General features: G+C 39.9%; 1 protein-coding gene across 1 annotated transcript in view; it reads left to right on the top strand.

Moving 5' to 3' along the window:
- Map3k15 (mitogen-activated protein kinase kinase kinase 15) overlaps positions 1-20,298 on the top strand; it is a 167,553-nt gene that overhangs the window by 104,704 nt on the left and 42,551 nt on the right. The window contains exons 7-9 of the mRNA XM_032889339.1: positions 13,291-13,461; positions 16,081-16,193; positions 16,812-16,971. Coding sequence (XP_032745230.1) covers positions 13,291-13,461; positions 16,081-16,193; positions 16,812-16,971 — 444 coding nt within the window. The remainder of the gene's footprint in view (positions 1-13,290; positions 13,462-16,080; positions 16,194-16,811; positions 16,972-20,298) is intronic.

Genomic DNA, 20,298 nt, shown 5'->3' with positions numbered 1-20,298 from the left:
TCAGGGATTATGGGATTATATTCTGAACATCCAGAATGCACAGAAAATGAATTTGAAAACATGAAAGATCCAACTGCCCATGTGTCAACTTTCTTACATTTATGGGAATGTAAGGAAGTGCCAAATGGGTGGTTCATGCCTACATAGAACTAGCTGGTCCTTGAGTATTTAGGGAAAAAATATGGTGGAAGGAGCTAATCTTGAAAAGCCATATAGAATAAAAGATGAAATTTGGAAAAATCTTCTGAGTTCCTCTAGATACGTGTCTCTTGGTTTGGCTGAGCTTTTGAGCAGCTTTTCAGAAGAGCACTAAACATAGCCCCATGTGCTCTGCTTCCACCTCTGATTCACTTCCTTCTACCTGGTCCTCCATGTGGGGAACAGCAGGCTATTGATACCTGTGCATGCTTGCATGTGCTCTTCCTCTGCTGGGAATGCTTTCTGTCATCACTTACTGGACTGACTGTGGTCGGTCAGCCTTTAGTATCTAGGTTAAGCAATCCTTTCTGAAGGCTAGTATTAAATCAGAAAGTGATACATCTGTGTGTTTATTTGTCTAATACTTAACATCTCTCCCATTAGACTCTAAATCTCAGGAGGGACTAGGCCATGGTATATACTAAGCCACTGATACCCAATGCCTAAGGTCACTGTGTCACCCATATGGAAGTGTTCCATAAAAATTTGTTGAATGGAGTAAATTAACTAATGGCTAGGTGATTGCAGTATATGGACTTGGAAGAGATCCATATATAATGAATGTATGAATGCTATAGTTATTTTCATGGTTTGGCAGTAAAAGGCAAACTTTTTTTTTTTTTTCCTTTGGGTGGTGGTGCTGTCTGCGTGCTGAGTTTTTTTTTTTTTTTTATTAACTTGAGTATTTCTTATGTACATTTCTAATGTTATTCCCTTTCCGGTTTCCGGCAACATCCCCTCCCCCTCCCTTCCTTATGGGTGTTCCCTCCCAACCCTCCCCCTTGCTGCCCTCTCCCCAACAGTCTAGTTCACTGGGGGTTCAGTCTTAGCAGGACCCAGGGCTTCCCCTTCCATTGGTGCTCTTACTAGGATATTCATTGCTACCTATGAGGTCAGAGTCCAGGGTCAGTCCATGTATAGTCGTTGGGTAGTGGCTTAGTCCCTGGAAGCTCTGGTTGGTTGGCATTGCTGTACATATGGGGTCTCGAGCTCCTTCAAGCTCTTCCAGTTCTTTCTCTGATTCCTTCAACAGGGGTCCCGTTCTCAGTTCAGTGGTTTCCTGCTGGCATACGCCTCTGTATTTGCTGTATTCTGGCTGTGTCTCTCATGAGCGATCTGCACTCACATTTTGATCATCCGTCTTGAGTTTCATTTGTTCTAGGCATCTAGGGTAACTCAAGCATTTGGGCTAATAGCCACTTATCAATGAGTACATACCATGTATGTCTTTCTGTGATTAGGTTAGCTCACTCCAGGATGATATTTTTCCAGTTCCAACCATTTGCCTACAATTTCATAAAGTCATTGTTTTTGATAGCTGAGTAATATTCCATTGTGTAGATGTACACATTTTCTGTATCCATTCCTCTGTTGAAGGGCATCTGGGTTCTTTCCAGCTTCTGGCTATTATAAATAAGGCTACGATGAACATGTGGAGCACGTGTCTTTTTTATATGTTGGGGCATCTTTTGGGTATATGCCCAGGAGGGTATAGCTGGATCCTCAGGCAGTTCAATGTCCAATTTTCTGAGGAACCTCCAGACTGATTTCAGAATGGTTGTAGCAGTCTGCAACCCCACCAACAATGGAGGTGTTCCCCCTTTCTCCACATCCTCCCAGCATTTGCTGTCACCTGAGTTTTTGATCTTAGCCATTCTCACTGGTGTGAGGTGAAATCTCAGGGTTGTTTTGATTTGCATTTTCCCTTATGACTAACGATGTTGAACATTTCTTTAGGTGTTTCTCAGCCATTCGGCATTCCTCAGCTGTGAATTCTCTGTTTAGCTCTGAACCCCATTTTTAATAGGGTTATTTGTCTCCTTGCTGTCTAACTTCTTCAGTTCTTTGTATATTTTGGATATAAGGCCTCTATCTGTTGTAGGATTGGTAAAGATCTTTTCCCAATCTGTTGGTTGCCGTTTTGTCCTAACCACAGTGTCCTTTGCCTTACAGAAGCTTTGCAGTTTTATGAGATCCCATTTGTCGATTCTTGATCTTAGAGCATAAGCCATTGGTGTTTTGTTCAGGAAATTTTTTCCAGTGCCCATGTTTCCAGATGCTTCCCTAGTTTTTCTTCTATTAGTTTGAGTGTGTCTGGTTTGATGTGGAGGTCCTTGATCCACTTGGACTTAAGCTTTGTACAGGGTGATAAGCATGGATCGATCTGCATTCTTCTACATGTTGACCTCCAGTTGAACCAGCACCATTTGCTGAAAATGCTATCTTTTTTTCCATTGGATGGATTTGGCTCCTTTGTCAAAAATCAAGTGACCATAGGTGTGTGGATTCATTTCTGGGTCTTCAATTCTGTTCCATTGGTCTATCTGTCTGTCTCTGTACCAATACCATGCAGTTTTTATCACTATTGCTCTGTAATACTGCTTGAGTTCAGGGATAGTGATTCCCCCTGAAGTCCTTTTATTGTTGAGGATAGTTTTAGTTATCCTGGGTTTTTGTTATTCCAGATGAATTTGCAAATTGTTCTGTCTAACTCTTTGAAGAATTGGATTGGTATTTTGATGGGGATTGCATTGAATCTGTAGATCGCTTTTTGGTAAAATGGCCATTTTACTATATTAATCCTGCCAATCCATGAGCATGGGAGATCTTTCCACCTTCTGAGGTCTTCTTCAATTTCTTTCTTCAGTGTCTTGAAGTTCTTATTGTACAGATCTTTTACTTGCTTGGTTAAAGTCACACGAGGTATTTTATATTATTTGGGTCTATTATGAAGGGTGTCGTTTCCCTAATTTCTTTCTCGGCTTTTTTCTCTTTTGTGTAGAGGAAGGCTACTGATTTATTTGAGTTAATTTTATACCCAGCCACTTTGCTGAAGTTGTTTATCAGCTTTAGTAGTTCTCTGGTGGAACTTTTGGCATCACTTAAATATACTATCATATCATCTGCAAATAGTGATATTTTGACTTCTTCTTTTCCGATCTGTATCCCCTTGATCTCCTTTTGTTGTCTGATTGCTCTGGCTAGAACTTCAAGAACTATATTGAATAAGTAGGGAGAGAGTGGGCAGCCTTGTCTGGTCCCTGATTTTAGTGGGATTGCTTCAAGTTTCTCTCCATTTAGTTTAATGTTAGCAACTGGTTTGCTGTATATGGCTTTTACTATGTTTAGGTATGGGCCTTGTATTCCTATTCTTTCCAGGACTTTTATCATGAAGGGGTGTTGAATTTTGTCAAATGCTTTCTCAGCATCTAATGAAATGATCATGTGGTTTGTTCTTTCAGTTTGTTTATATAATGGATCCGCGTTGATGGTTTTCCAGATATTAAACCATCCCTGCATGCCTGGGATGAAGCCTACTTGATCATGGTGGATGATTGTTTTGATGTGCTCTTGGATTCGGTTTGCCAGAATTTTGTTGAGTATTTTTTCGTCAGTGTTCATAAGGGAAATTGGTCTGAAGTTCTCTTTCTTTGTTGGGTCTTTGTGTGGTTTAGGTATAAAAGTAATTGTGGCTTCATAGAAGGAATTCGGTAGTGCTCCATCTGTTTCAATTTTGTGGAATAGTTTGGATAATATTGGTATGAGGTCTTCTATGAAGGTCTGATAGAATTCTGCACTAAACCCGTCTGGACCTGGGCTCTTTTTTGTTGGGGAGACCTTTAATGACTGCTTCTATTTCCTTAGGAGTTATGGGGTTGTTTAACTGGTTTATCTGTTCCTGATTTAACTTCGGTACCTGGTATCTGTCTAGGAAATTGTCCATTTCCTGTAGATTTTCAAGTTTTGTTGAATATAGGCTTTTATAGTAAGATCTAATGATTTTTGAATTTCCTCTGAATCTGTAGTTATGTCTCCCTTTTCATTTCTGATTTTGTTAATTTGGACACACTCTCTGTGTCCTCTCAAGTTAGTCTGGCTAGGGGTTTATCTATCTTGTTGATTTTCTCAAAGAACCAACGTTTGGTTCTGTTGATTCTTTCTGTGGTCCTTTTTGTTTCTACTTGGTTGATTTCAGCTCTGAGTTTGATTATTTCCTGCCTTCTACTCCTCCTGGGTGTATTTGCTTCTTTTGTTCTAGAGCTTTTAGGTGTGCTGTCAAGCTGCTGACATATGCTCTTTCCTGTTTCTTTCTGCAGGCACTCAAGCTATGAGTTTCCTCTTAGCACAGCTTTCATTGTGTCCCATAAGTTTGGGTATGTTGTACCTTCATTTTCATTAAATTCTAAAAAGTTTTAATTTCTTTCTTTATTTCTTCCTTGACCAGGTTATCATTGAGTAGAGCATTGTTCAATTTCCACGTATGTGGGCATTCTTCCCTTATTGTTATTGAAGACCAGCTTTGGGCATTGGTCCGATAGCACATGGGATTATTTCTATCTTTCTGTATCTGTTGAGGCCTGTTTTTGACCAATTATATGGTCAATTTTGGAGAAAGTACCATGAGGAGCTGAGAAGAAGGTATATCCTTTTTGCTTTAGGGTAGAACGTTCTATAAATATCCGTTAAGTCCATTTGGCTCATGACTTCTCTTAGTCTGTCTACGTCTCTGTTTAATTTCTGTTTCCATGATCTGTCCATTGATGAGAGTGGGGTGTTGAAATCTCCTACTATTATTGTGTGAGGTGCAATGTGTGTTTTGAGCTTTAGTAAGTTTTCTTTTACGTATGTAGGTGCCCTTGTATTTGGGGCATAGATATTTAGGATTGAGAGTTCATCTTGGTGGATTTTTCCTTTGATGAATATAAAGTGTCCTTCCTTATCTTTTTTGATGACTTTTAGTTGGAAATTGATTTTATTTGATATTAGAATGGCTACTCCAGCTTGCTTCTTTTCTGACCATTTGCTTGGAAAGTTGTTTCCCAGCCTTTCACTCTGAGGTAGTGTCTGTCTTTGTCTCTGAGGTGTGTTTCCTGTAGGCAGCAGAATGCAGGGTCCTCGTTGCGTATCCAGTTTGTTAATCTATGTCTTTTTATTGGGGAGTTGAGGCCATTGATGTTGAGAGATATTAAGGAATAGTGATTATTGCTTCCTGTTATATTCATATTTGGATGTGAGGTTGTGTTTGTGTGCTTTTCTTCTCTTTGTTTTGTTGCCAAGGCGATTAGATTCTTGCCTCTTCTTGGGTATAGCTTGCCTCCTTATGTTGGGCTTTACCATTTATTATCCTTTGTAGTGCTGGATTTGTAGAAAGATATTGTAAATTTGGTTTTGTCATGGAATATCTTGGTTTCTCCATCTATATTAATTGAGAGTTTTGCAGGATACAGTAGCCTGGGCTGGCATTTGTGTTCTCTTAGGGTCTGTATGACATCAGTCCAGGATCTTCTGGCCTTCATAGTTTCTGGCGAGAAGTCAGGTGTGATTCTGATAGGTCTGCCTTTATATGTTACTTGACCTTTTTCTCTTACTGCTTTTAATATTCTGTCTTTATTTTGAGCGTTTAGTGTTTTGACTATTATGTGACGGGAGGTGTTTCTTTTCTGGTCCAATCTATTTGGAGTTCTGTAGGCTTCTTGTATGCTTATGGGTATCTCTTTTTTTAGGTTAGGGAAGTCTTCTTCTATGATTTTGTTGAAGATATTTACTGGTCCTTTGAGCTGGGAGTCTTCACTCTCTTCTATACCTATTATCCTTAGGTTTGATCTTCTCATTGAGTCCTGGATTTCCTGTATGTTTTGGACCAGTAGCTTTTTTTCCGCTTTTACATTATCTTTGACAGTTGAGTCAATGATTTCTATGGAATCTTCTGCTCCTGGAGATTCTCTCTTCCATCTCTTGTATTCTGTTGGTGAAGCTTGTATCTACAGCTCCTTGTCTCTTCTTTTTGGTTTTCTATATCAGGGTTATTTCCATGTGTTCTTTCTTGATTGCTTCTATTTCCATTTTAATTCCTTCAACTGTTTGTTTGTGTTTTCCTGGAATTCTTTCAGGGATTTTTTGATTCCTCTCTGTAGGCTTCTACTTGTTCTCTAAGGGAGTTCTTCACGTCTTTCTTGAAGTCCTCCAGCATCATGATCAAATCTGATTTTGAAACTAGATCTTGCTTTTCTGGTGTGTTTGGATATTCCATGTTTGTTTTGGTGGGAGAATTGGGCTCCGATGATGCCATGTAGTCTTGGTTTCTGTTGCTTGTGTTCCTGCGCTTGCCTCTCGCCATCAGATTATCTCTAGTGTTACTTTGTTCTGCTAATTCTGACAGTGGCTTGACTGTCCTATAAGCCTGTGTGTCAGGAGTGCTGTAGACCTGTTTTACTGTTTTCTTTCAGCCAGTTATGGGGACAGAGTGTTCTGCTTTCGTGTGTGTAGTTTTGTCCCTCTACAGGTCTTCAGCTGTTCCTGTGGGCCTGTGTCTTGAGTTCACCAGGCAGGTCACTTGCAGCAGAAAAGTTGGTCTTACCTGTGGTCCCGAGACTCTAGTCCGCTCTCGGGGTGCTGCCCACGCGCGCGCTGCGGTGGCAGCAGCCGGCAAGATCTGCGCCGCTCCTTCCGGGAGCCTCCGTGCACCAGGGTATCAGATGGCCTCCGGTGTTTTCCTCTGGAATCAGTAATGTGTGCAGAGAGCAGTCTCTTCTGGTTTCGCAGGCGTGTCTGCCTCTCTGAAGGTTTAGCTCTCCCTCCCACGGGATTTGGGTGCAGAGAACTGTTTATCCGGTCTGTTTCCTTCAGGTTCCGGCGGTGTCTCAGGCAGGGCTCCTGCCTCACCTGGGCCAAAAGGCAAACTTTTATGTCATTTATTTACATGTGACAGTATACATGAAATATTTCAGTTATGTTCAGTATATATAGAAAAATATCAAAAAATAATTACTGGTGGTACCATCATCTGTAGTATATTTTTACTTTTGCTGATATAATCAAACATCATGACCAAAAATAATTTGTAGGAAAAATAGTTTATTTTGGCTTACAGTTACTGAGGGAGGGTCCATATTGGTAGGGAAAAACATAGCAGCAGGAAACTAAGAAATCCCAACATCAAAGCTCTACCTCCTGTAGGTTCCATATACAGTACCACCAACAGGGGACCAGGTGTTCAGAGCCTATAGGGTTATTTTTGATCCAAACTCCCATACATAATATCCCTTGAATTAGGACCCAAAACAGGAGATATGGAAGAGAAGAGGCTTACATGTGTTAGGTCAGGGTCAGTGGTAATGAAAATCTTCTTAGTCAGGGACCTCAGGAATTTTCCAAAAGGGCGATTTGATTGGAGACTCAGAAGAGAGTTTATCTTCCTGACCAGGCAAACACCTGCCTCCTTAGTATTGTTGACTTATGTATTCACCAGGGTATGGTAAATGCTATAAGAAAGCCCACAAAGTAAAAATGTCTCTCCCCTCATGCAACATCCAAATGTAGATGTATTGTGGTTAGACAGTCCCTTCTTCAGGTTATTACATGACAACCTTATCTCTATCTAACTCAGAGCTTTCATAGGCTGTCAGATCTCCTTTAGGTCAAGTGATAAAAAGTGAAGAACATAGTGAATTGCAAGGGGAGAGCCGTGTATTTGGTTTCTGCTTTACTGTGATATCTCATACATGCCATGTAGTCCATCCAAAGCAGCAAGTCAGTGAGCTTTAGCATATTGTCAAAGTCACAACCACAGCTAATTCTAGAGAATTTCCATCATTAATCCTGAATAAATCTATTAGAAGTCACTTCCCATTCTTGTTTCCTCCAGGCTTCCTCCCTATTCACTACTAATCTATTCTGGTAAATCATTAGTAGTTAATCCCAATTCTCTCACCTTTCCCCATCTCTATCTATGGCCTTGCCTGCCTTGGTCATTCCCTATAAGTAGAATGATAAAGTATTTGTTGTTTTGTATATGGCGATTGCCCTGTGACATAATATTTTAAACATTCATTTGTGTTGTAGACTATGTGTGCACTTCATTTTTGTTGCTAAGCATTCTGTTGATTTCCTAAGCAGTCCATAGACCACATTTTATTTATCATGTCATCTGTTGAAGGATATTTTAGTTGTTTCTACTTTCCAGTCATTTTATGGAGGCTAATATGAGCCTAGTGAGGGATTGATGTTTGTTGCTCCTTCCTTTATGTGTCCATTCACCCAAATTAAATCCTACCTACTTGCAAGGGAAGTTGGGAAATGAAGTCTGGGCGATCGGGAAGAAAGAGAAATAAGCTGCAATGAGCCTACTACAATTTGTAGATAGGAGTGGACACGTAACTGGATCCATTGTGAATATCTCTGTTAACATGTCACAGGGTAGGATCAAGGCAGGAATGTGCTTCAGACCCTGTTGTCTTTGAGTGAATTGGAGAGCCAGTTTGCAAAATGTCCAGCTCTGTTACACAGTCTTCTACTCATTCAGTTAGAGCCATCACATATATTTCTTTGTGATCCACTGAAGACTAGGGAAACTTGGTATAATGGGAGCATGGCAGGAATGCTTCTGCCCTATGATATAACCTGGACCTACTTGTATAATTGGAAACACCTATTTTGGTTTGTGTTTCTTTGGCTGTGGGCATTGTTGGCATGAGAACACAGATTAGGTTGTGTCTAATGGTTCCCTTCTCATCTGTAAATATGAGGCATCTGGCCAGGGGAGGGCACCTGTTTTCCTGTGGCAGGTGTGTACCTGTCAGAGCTCAATCAGGAAACAACTACTCTATGTATTTAAAGTAGAGAAAACTGAACACAGGATATTGGTTGCACAGGCAATGAGAGAATTGAAGAGGGAGTCAGAAAATCAGGAGGCACCCTAGAAATTAGCAGCTGTAGGAAACTGCTGCCACCCTTTATCTGGAGGGTCTAGGATAGAGGTGATATTACCAGATGGCAAGATAGCAGAGTAACCTGGAGGCAGCCTTCTGGGAGCTGTTTATAGAAGAAAACCATCTGTAGCTGGATCTGCCCCAAGCCAGAAAGGGCATACAAAGTTGCCTGGTCTCTTTCTTCTCTCTATCCTCCAGTTACCTACCTAGATTGCCTTTCAATGGCTATTACCAGATAGATGGTTACCAGAAGTCTGGAGATTTAGCTCCTTGAATGAAGCAGAATAGTGAAGACAGAAAGTATCTGAAAGAAAACAGACCAGGCACTGGCCCAATAAAACACTCTCAGGTATACCATGGTTTTCTGTATGCTCTTAATACAACTTTATTGTAGCATAGTTTAAATGCAATAAAATGTAAAATTGTAAATATATAACTCACGAGGTTACCACTGTCAAGAGGTACAATGGTTTAGCCCCCCAAAGTTATCCCTTTTTTTGCCCTTTCCTAGTGATTTTCCCCACCAACCAGCCCCAGTTTGTGTTTTGGGTTTTTTGGGGGGAGGGGGTGGCAGGGTTCTGGGGTAGTGTCTGAGTTGGTATATGCTCATTTCGTGATGTTTATTTTTTCCTGTAGTTCTTAGACTTGTGTTTTAGAGTCTTCATTTCTCTCCTTCCTCTCCCTTATTCCTTCATTCCTTCTCTTCCCTCTTTCCTCCGCTTTGTTTCTTCCCCCACCATGCACAATATTCATAGAAGCAATGTATCTTTAATAGTTGATTTCAACTTCTTGTTTGTAGTGGAGTTTTTGTGAAAGGGTCTCACACGGTAGCTCTGGCTAGCCTGAACCTCATGCAGTTTCTCTTGCCTCGGGCTCCCAAATGCTTGGATCAAGCATGTGGGTATCATGTCCTTCCCAAGTTTTTGTTACTTTCAGTAAAGTCATCACTGGTCAGTCCAGTTGTTTATATTGTATCTCGATTATTGGATTGCATATTTCTGCTTCTCTGTATACATCTCTATATTTTACTATACACATTATACCTAAAAGAGCTGAGTCTGAAGTATGGTTTTATTTTAATTGTTACTGTGAATATTAGAGGTCTTGTCTAGGCCTGGTAATTAGCATTTATAGCTTTTTTATGGTTCTAGAGAATAGCTGGGTTGAAAGTGGATTGCATTTTTAATTTGATTCACTTCAACTATGATTAGCTCAACCCCCAACCTCCTGTCCCCCTGCTGCCTTTGCTGCCTTGTCAATATTTGTACAGGAAGGGCCAGGGACTGCCATTTCTGATATCTTTGCATTCAGTTCTTGCAGGGCCTGGAATCCAAGTGCTGTGACTAATGGGTGTGACAGCTTTTGGTTTCTGAGTATCTCTTTTATTTGTGGCTTTCTAGATTAAATTCAGAGGGTGGGGATTGAGCAAGAAAATTCTAAGAATAAGTCATTTCTCTTAAATAAAAACACGCTGATTTGCTCCTTGTCTTCACTATCAAAGGCTCTTTCATTTCTTTAGTCATCTACATAGAACAGGCAAACGAATGTGGGAGTTGTGATAGTTCTGGGATTGACTTCATCCTGACTTCCTACAACAGGAATGACTGTGCTTGCATGTACACCTTAAAAATCTTCTATTATATTTACTGCAGTTGCAAGACAATGCTCTAGAAAGGAGAATGGTCTCATCAGAGAATGAGTCATTAGAAATGGAGTCATTAGAAAGTGATATGGAGTAAAGTCAGAAAGTAATCAGGAGCCGTGTCGTATATTTACCAGCACTGGGAACAGTAAGAAGGCTCGCAGAGCTAGAGTGGAATAGATGATAGCGTTAGATAGTAAGGGATGAGATTGGAGAAATAAGATCTTGGAAAGTATTGTAAACTATTTTTAGAAGATGATATATCTAAGCTAAGAGTGCCTAAAGACTTTGTTGTTGTTATTGTTATGTTGTTGTTGTTGTTGTTGTTGTTGTTGTTGTTGTTGTTGTTAGAGACAAAGTCTCACTGTAACCCAGGCCTCCCGCTTTAGCCTCCAGAGTTCTGGGATTGCAGGCATACACCACCACACCCAGCGTGTCCCAGGAGAGGTTAGATTAGAACCGTTTGTTACCTGACATTAAATTGTTGCAGGATCAATGACTTCTGTGTTAAGAATAGATCGTGGAAAAGTAAGGGAGATGGTAGGGAATGACAGTGACTTGGGCTATGGTGGTAACTGTCGAAGTCATGAGGAGTGGACTAACTTCAGATATGGTTTGAAATAAAAACCAGTGGCATGTACTTTATGGATAAACAGGATTGGGGGACATCAAGCACTACTGATATTATTTTTATAGCCTAAATAACAAGAGCAAAGTTCAAATCATTAAGCGAGGTGCTAAGAGACATGTGTGATAGTGTGATCAAATGATTATAGGTATATTGAATTTGAGGTGTTAGAACATGCAAAGGACATGCTCAGGTGGCAGGTAAAAATAAAAATCTGGAGTTTAGGGGAGGAAAGATTTGAACCAGAAATAGAAAATGGATGGCTGTCAGGATGGTTTGAAAACTCAAGATATAACTAGATTGTATCATGAGATCTAATGTATTTGAAACACAAGAGAAAGGCCAAAGGTTTGTTTCTGGAGATAACATTGTTAAAGATGATCTTGTTAAAGATGAGAGAGGAGAGGGGGGAGTGGGGAGGTAGGACTCAAGCTGTAGTAAGAAGAAAATCAGGCGACTATAGTGACCTGCTAATCAAATGCATGAAAAAGGAGCCAGTTTTCAGGTGCACATACAGAATCAAATGCACATGTAAGTCAAATGCACGTTTAGATCAAATAATCAGCCTGAGAATTGTTCAGTAGACTTAGCAATACTGCTGACATACTGAATTAGAATGTGCAGGATAAAAGGCATGGGGTCCAAATATTATCTCTAGAGATTCACATGTAATTGAATTCTACACTCCAGATTTTATTCCCCTCCCAGTCCACCCTCCAACTGCTCCACATCCCATACCCCCCCCAACCCTCCCTATCTCCACAAGAATGTCTTCACCCCCATCTACCCCACCAGACCTCTAAACTCCCTGAGGCCTCCAGTCTCTTGAGGGCTAGGTGCATCTTCTCTGACTGAACCCAGACCCTGCAGTCCTCTGCTGTATATGTGTTGGGGGCTTCATCTCAGCTGGTGTATGCGGCTTGGTTGGTGGTTCAGTGTGTGAGATAACTCTGAGGTCCTGGTTAATTGAGATTGCTGGTCCTCCTACAGAGTCACCCTCCTAGGCTTCCTCCAGCTTTTCCCTAATTTAACCAGAGGGGTCAGCAGCTTCTGTCCATTGGTTGAGTATACATATCTGCATCTGACTCTTTCAGCTGCTTGTTGGGTCTTTTGGAGGGTAGGCATGGTAGGTCCCTTTCGTGAAGGCCCCATAACCTCAGTAATGGTGTCAGGTCTTGGGTCCTCCCCTTGAGTTGGATCCCATGTTGGGCCTGTCACTGGACCTTCTTTTCCTCAGGCTCTTCTCCATTTCCATCCCTTCCTTTCTTTCAGACAGGAAGAATTATGGGTCAGAGCTCTGACTGTGGGATAGCAACCCCATCCCTCACTTGATGCCCTGTCTTTCTGCTGGAGGTAGATTCAAAGGCCCTACTGTAGTGCCTCTCATCTAAGATCCATTCCTTTGAGTCCTGAGAGTCTCTCACTTCTCAAGTCTCTGGGTCTCTGGTACCTTCTGGAGAGTCCCACAACCTCCTTCCTCCCGAGGTTGCCTGTTTCTATTCTTTCTGCTGGCCCGATGTGGTATTCAGGGGGTGGTGGGGACTGAAGCCCCAAAGGCCAGCAGAAAACCATGATCTTTAGAGCTTGTTTCTGGATACTCGGGATCTGAAGATGATAAGCAGAATGGAAATCAGTAACCGTTATTAAAGGGATGAGCTCTTTAGCACCTGTCTTAAAGTGGCTTGTAAGCTGAAAATCTCTTGGCTTTTCATTTTTCAGGTGCTTGATTTTTGTTTTGGTTTGTGTATATTCAAAAGATATTTTGTTTTAATAAGGATAAGTGCAAGTTAATAATAAAACTTAAGAAAACTCGAAAGGAATCTTAGTATAACTAGTCCAGAAAAAAAATCTAACCTGAATTATCATCAATAATTAAGCATTTAGGTGAGCTAAGTACATTCTTTGCAAAATCCTGAAAGAATGTTTATTATTAGAATTGTCTTGTGTGGTTATAGGGGCTAAGAATTCCCATCATAGGCTACAGACAGAAAAAAGAAATCAAAGTATTTTTCCTCTGAGCATAAAACACACACACACACACACACACACACACACACACACACACACACACCATCTTAAATTACATGACTGTGATCTCATGACTTATCTTTCAGGAGGAACAGCACAGGTGACCGTGAAAAGGCTCTTCAGGTCATGCTCCAAGTTCTGCGAAGCTGTGACCACCCAGCTCCTGACATGTTTTGCCTGTGTGGTAGGATCTACAAGGACATCTTCCTGGATTCAGGTTGTGAAGAGGATGCAAGCAGAGACAGTGCCATTGAGTGGTAAATAGTACACACCATGCTACCTAGAACAGAACCACATGGGTGGAGTAGCCAGGTCTTTCCCTAGTATGTGTATGTCTGCTGACTGACAGTGAAAAAACAATTGCAATATATGTGCTCAAGAAATGTTAGATTCCTGGATCTGAGAGGAAACCATGAGAAGTAGTGGTTCCTGTCGTTTATGCTTACCCCATTCATCTCTCTATTCATCCATGAGAAAGGAATGAGGTTTCACATACTACCACCAGCTGCCCTTTCCAGAATTGTCTCTACCATCATTGGGCTTTATATTCTCAGTGAGCTGTTCTTGTTTGCCTGTCTTTATTCAATAGATGAATGCGTGTGTGTGTGTGTGTGTGTGTGTGTGTGTGTGTGTGTGTGTGTGTGTGTGTGTGTTGTATTTATTTGAAGGCTTTCTTGAAGGCTTACTTTGGGCTACACACTTTTAGATAGGATGCCAGATATAGTAAATATGAATCCTTGTCTTTGGGGACCTTGCCTTGCTGGTAAGAAAAGTCAGCAAGCAAATAAAATCTATAGGATATCAGCTGATAGTAATGGCTTGGGGTGGCTAATCAGGAAAAGAGTTAAAAAGAAGTCTGAAAGAATGTTCTTAAATTTTTAATTTATTTTGTTTTATTTTGGGATTTCAAGGGATCAAACCCAGGACTTTGTGCATGCTAGGCAAGTGCTCTGTCATTGAGCTACATATAATTTCAGTCTGTAGTTTGTGGTTTTAAACAGGATAGTGAAGGCAGGTGTGTAGATAGGGAAGGCTGTGAAGAATACGCTTCACAGCCAACTATGAAAGAAAAGTGTTCTCATAAAGGGAAGAGCAAGGGCAAAGGTGTTGAGGGAGGGACCCTGCTGGACACACTCAGTAGTGGTGAAGAATGGGCAAAAGAAGATCAGTGAATGAGACATAAAGATTGGTTTCTTCTTAAATGGGAAGGGACAACACTGGATAGTTTTGATGAAAGACTGATGATATCTGATATGCATTTTTAGCAGGCATATTCTTTCTTTTAGGCAATGGGTATATTTTAGGGAGTGTCCCATCTGTGGCTTACTACATAACATCCCTGAATGTTAGTAGCTTCACATTGTAGCCATTTGTATGTTGTGATTCCATGGGGTTTTAAGGCACTTCCTTTTCTAGGTCTCACTCCTAAAACTTCTTGTGTCAGCTTGGGGTTTTGGTAGGGCTAGAAAATCTACTATAGCCCCATTCATATCTGACAGCTGATATTGAAAGTAAAGGTGGGAACTACAGGGCCTGTTGGGGCTTATGTTCAGGAACTCACTTCTGCCAAATTTGGTTAAAATAAGTCCTGTGGCTTACCAAAATCAAAAGGGCAGAGAAATATGGCATGTACACAATTTCTATGTACACAAACTTTGCTGGAATTCCCAGCTCCTCCCATACCTTAGGCCCTTAGATAGAGAGCTCCAGCTCAACTACTGTCTTAGACTATGATCCCAAAGCATCCTCTCTTTGCCTACCTGTTCTACTTAAAGTCAGGTTGATGTTGAGTTCATTGCAAATCTCTTGCCTCAGCCTCTCAAGTGCTGGGAATAGAGGCATGAACCTTTACTTGTTTAGCTTTGCTATAACTTTTCATTGTGACAGAAACATGGGAAAATCCAGTAAGGTATGAAATTTTAAGTCTTAGACCATTGAAAGGGTTAGAGAAAGGTTGGAGTTTTGTTGAGTATCAATGACTTCTTGGTGTCCTCTGGTCTGTGTGGTGGAACCTGTGTTATCCTCCAAAGTTCATAAAATCACATTTTTACCAACTAAATAACTTTTCCCTTTAATAGCTAGTGGGTCGCTAAATTCTCCTGTCATATAAATAAAAAGAAAATCACTCCTGGTTTGCAAATCCTTGGTATCAACCGTGTTCATGTTGTCACTGCATTGAATGGATTATTTTTCCTTATCATAGAAGTCATACTGCTAATAAATAAACATTTTATGTTGAGTAAAGAATATAGCAGAGAGTTCAAATGAAACTGTATAAATGACACTCCTTGTTCTTTATCTCATTCCCTATCCTAAATTGGTAATTCCCTACCCTTCCTTCCTCTGGACATTTGCATTAATAGCCATTTAGGGTCTGGGATTCAGACATTGTCTTCATACATAAAGATGTGATTCAGTGTTGTGATAATAAAAGCACATAAATGACTAGTAGAGGAATAACTCATGATTGACACAGTTTCTATAAGATAGAAATGCCCAGTATAACAGTATAAATTGAGAGTTTAACTTAAAATGAGATTTAAATATCAAACTATGGTCATTTGGGAGGATTTTAATGATTTTCATTTTCTTTTGTATGCTTTCATATGATTCCCCTTTTATTTAGTCAATATATGCTTTGTGTGATCAAAATATAAGGATGAAAATTAAAAAGTTGGTGTAAGTTACTGTGTTGCTTTTATATTGTCAAAACATTAAGGCTGTGTTGTGTGTACCTATTTGTCAGAATCATGGGAGGAACTATAAAACATTAGAGTAATAATTATTTTTATGAAAATGTAATTTGCATTATTGTCTACACATTTCGTTTTAAAATGAGATGATGTAATGAGAATTTGGTGATTTTATAATTATAGGTATCGCAAAGGGTTTGAACTCCAGTCATCCCTTTATTCAGGAATTAACCTTGCAGTTTTGCTGATAGTTTCTGGACAACAGTTTGAAACTTCGATGGAACTAAGGAAAATAGGTAAAGCTGTTTATTATTGCAGACATTTATGTTTTAGTTTATACAAATTGAACATTAAAAAAAAATCTGTTCAATTTGCTGAGTATGGTGACATATATCTTTAATCACAGCTCTCAGAAGTCAGAAGCAGAGGCAGATGAACCTTCCTAAATGACACTGGCCTGTTTTATATAGTTTTACATAGTGATTTCCAGATAGCCAGGCCTACTACATAGCAAGACTTGATAGTGTGTGTGTGTGTGTGTGTGTGTGTGAGTGTGTGTGTGTGTGTGTGTGTGTGTGAGTGTGTGTGTGTGTGTGGTGGATGTGTGAGTGTGTGTGTGTGATGTGTGTGGTGTGTGTGGTGTGTGTGTGGTGTGGTGTGTGTGTGTGTGGTGTGGGTGTGTGTGTGTGTGTGGTGTGGGTGTGTGTGGTGTGTGTGTGTGTGTGTGTGTGTGTGTGTGTGTGTGTGTGTGTGTGTGTTTCAAATAACTAATGATGATTTTCAGGTACTTTCCAATAGCATACCTGAGACAGCAGCCAAATAAAATGCCTGGCTGCTTGTCTTTTTCCTAAAGTCTTATATAATATGTTAGACCTAGAAAGTTCTTTCATGATATCAAAATTCAAATTCTTAAGGTGTCCGGCTGAACAGTTTATTGGGAAGAAAAGGGAGCCTGGAGAAAATGAACAATTACTGGGATGTAGGTCAGTTCTTCACCGTCAGCATGCTGGCAAGTGATATTGGGAAGGCTGTACAGGCAGCAGAGAGGTTGTTCAAACTGAAACCCCCAGTCTGGTAAGTCCCATTTGTGCCTAGTAATCTCATGTCTCCAACCTTATCCTGTTCTGAAATGTCTCATTCAAGGAGAAAGTGTGAAATGTAACAGAGCAACACCTGCCTGACTTCTTCATTAAGGCAGTTAAGATAGACATACCAGCTCTCAGAGTTCATTGTTTTAGGTGCAGGGTAGAAGAGATAGATAACAGCTCACCTAGAATGGATCCTTGCATGCTCTATCTCTGAGACTAGACCATTAGTCCTCTTGACTCTTTTTAGTTTGTCTTCAAGAGCAAATTGCTGTTTGATATTAGTATTTATATGTGTTTGTGATAAAGTTTATATAGTAAAGCTGAAAAACACCACCAAGAAAATGATGTTCCTGAGCCGGAGGCATGCAGTGATCTACTGGCCATGCTGGGCTCTGTGGTGATATAAAGTATTCTGTTGACCCTCTTCAAGGGTGTTGGCATCCTCCTCAGTTTCTATACTACCTGGCTATTCCACAGTCTATCCATGTTCCTGGAGAACCACCCTTGGAGAACTATTTGTTTTTTTTTTGGTTCTTTTTTTCGGAGCTGGGGACCGAACCCAGGGCCTTGCGCTTCCTAGGCAAGCGCTCTACCACTGAGCTAAATCCCCAACCCCTCTAGTTTTAATTAAAAATGTATACCTGGTATGTTACTCATAGAAAAAGCATGAGCAATATCACACTTCCCCATAGATACATGAAACTCCGTTAGAATTGTGGTTACTTTACTGATTACTATAGTCTCATAAAAATGCTTAGTAGACACATAATGAGTAAATGATAAAGAGATATTATCCTAGATATTGACAGTGCTTATCTCAGACAGATGACCTTATAAAAGTTTTAATTTGTATTCTCTCTTATCAATGTTATCTGAGTTTTCTAAAATACAGATCTATTTCAGGTTGAATATTCCTTATCTGAAATACTTGGAGCTCTAAAGCATTTGAGATTTGGAAGTTTGGAATTTTTTAATATTTGTATAGACTTTACTACTTGAACATCCCTAACTCAAATCTGAACCGTTTCAAAACCCAAAACTTAAATTTGTGTGTATGTTAATTATAAAAAATGATGGATTTCCTTGTTAAATTCTGCACGAGTGATCATATTCTGATTGTAACCACCCCCTGTTACCTTCTCCAATCTCTCTTCCTTCCCTCTGGTCTCCTTTCTATTCCAAAGTAATACCCATTTTATTTTCATGTGTTTTCTAAAATTAAGAATACATTTCTCCATATTTTCCTCCATGGCCTGGATTACTTTGCTTAACCTGATGATCTTTAGTTCCATCCATTTTCCTTCAAATGATACAGTTTCATTCTTCATAGTCAGATAACACTCAGTTGTTTATACAATGTTTTCAATGTTGATGGACACCTAGGCTGATTAAATGATTCTACCACTGGGAACAGTACTGTAATAAACACAGATATGTAGACTCAACACTCAAAAAATATGGAGTTTTTAAACATTTCAGATTTCTGATTCTCTGATTAGGACTCACACTTGAATATTTTTTAAAAACTAAATAGCCCATGTTCACCTGCTGCTTCTTACTTTCCAGTTTAATACACCAACTGGAATCTGGGGGTAGGAATTTTTTCCTCCCATTTCTTCAATCTTTATTCTCTCTAGTCTGAGAAAACTAACAGTTGGTTTTCAGGTCATATCAACATTTTGGAAGTTCTTAAACTGAATGAGTACACCTAGGTTGGATCTCCAGCCCTCCAAGAATGGCTTCTGTGTATAATATCCTAATATTAAAGTACACTGCTGTGTCTGGACCAAACAGAGTAGACTCCAGAGAAAGGGAACCCCAGGGTTGGATCTAGTGCCCTTATATTAGTACCTGGGTTGACTGATTAACAGTGTTGTGCTTTCCATCAAGAGTGCCCAGTACCCAAAAGCCAGTCTGGTGTTTTGGACTTCCAAATGGTATTAACACTCATTGTTATGACCTGTTACATTGAAAAATACAGAGTAAGCTAGTGACGGCAGAAGATACTTGGAACATGTTCTAGAGGAGATTGTGTACGTACTTTCAGTTCTCATCTTCCAGTGGAGTAATATGCACAGATGGGAACAATTATTCCATCACCAATATGTGACATCAGGTATAAAGTGCTGACAGCCAGGAAAGTTCAATAAGCCTTGGTGTGCAGCTTTTTTATTAGGATGAATTATGTAGGCACAAAATGTTCATGTGGCTGCTCGTAATATAACAGTTTTCAGCTTTCCAAGGGTCAAACTGATATGGTGCATATTAGCCCAAGGCTTCCAACATGAGTCATATTGTTGGTGAAGACTGTCTAGCACGGCCCCTGGAAAACAGTCTTAGCAGACAGGATATTCTAGAGCTTAGAGCAATATTAGCATCTAGACAAGGGCCAGAATGTGTCAAGTATGGATGATTAAGGCCTCATAAGTATCCAAACAAGTCAGCTAGAGTTTAAACTGGTCTACTTTCCTAAATAATGTTATACTTTGTCCTCAAAAAACCCAATAATACAATGATGCTTTCATATGGAACCATCCCTATTTAGGGCCAGAGAGAAAGTAAGCACCACTACCTGACAACTAGATTTTCAAATATTCAATTTGCTTGAAGACAGCAAAGTGTTGGCAGAATCAAGGCTTCCTGACATGAAAGTGTACCTGGCCAGATTATGATTTTTGTAAATAAAAAGCAACAGATTTTAGATAAGCAGTTGCTTGAATTGAGGCAGAGGATAGGGATAGGAAAGAAATACTACTGTAGGATAGCAACATGATGGGGTGGCTCATAGTGGTGGGCATGAACCTTGACTATAGCAATGGCAGAATTTTGACTGTGATACTGTACAATGAATTTGTAAGATGCAATTACTAGAGCATACTGGATCAGGAATATACAGATTTTGGTATATTTCTAAAAGTACCTCAAGACAAAAAGGTTACTTAAAAATTTTTAACAGGGGTTTGACATATTGCCATTTTGTAATTGCTTTTTCTGTTTTCTAAAACAGTTGTCCCATGCTTTCCACTACGATTAGATGTCGTACTGATGCTTGGTCTTAGCCAAAAGGCCAAGAAACATTGGACAGTATGTACTAAAATTGGAGTGTTAGTAAAAAGCTTGTCTTTTAGAATTTTGTTGTATTGATTTTGTCTGCTGTTTGCATTTCTTGTGATTAGTTATGTGTCTGCTCAGTGACTTTATAAAGAGCTCGTGACAAATGCAAATTGAAGTACATAAGGCTTTGAGAAGCTTCTTTTAAAGGGTTTAGAATTGATTTCAGTTTCTTTTGGAATCTAATTTATGAGGTTTGTGG

The sequence above is a fragment of the Rattus rattus genome, chromosome X (assembly GCF_011064425.1).
Source record: "Rattus rattus isolate New Zealand chromosome X, Rrattus_CSIRO_v1, whole genome shotgun sequence".
Lineage (NCBI taxonomy): Eukaryota > Metazoa > Chordata > Mammalia > Rodentia > Muridae > Rattus > Rattus rattus.
The sequence above is the reverse complement of the archived record's forward strand: the minus strand, read 5'-3'. Positions and strand labels throughout refer to the sequence as shown.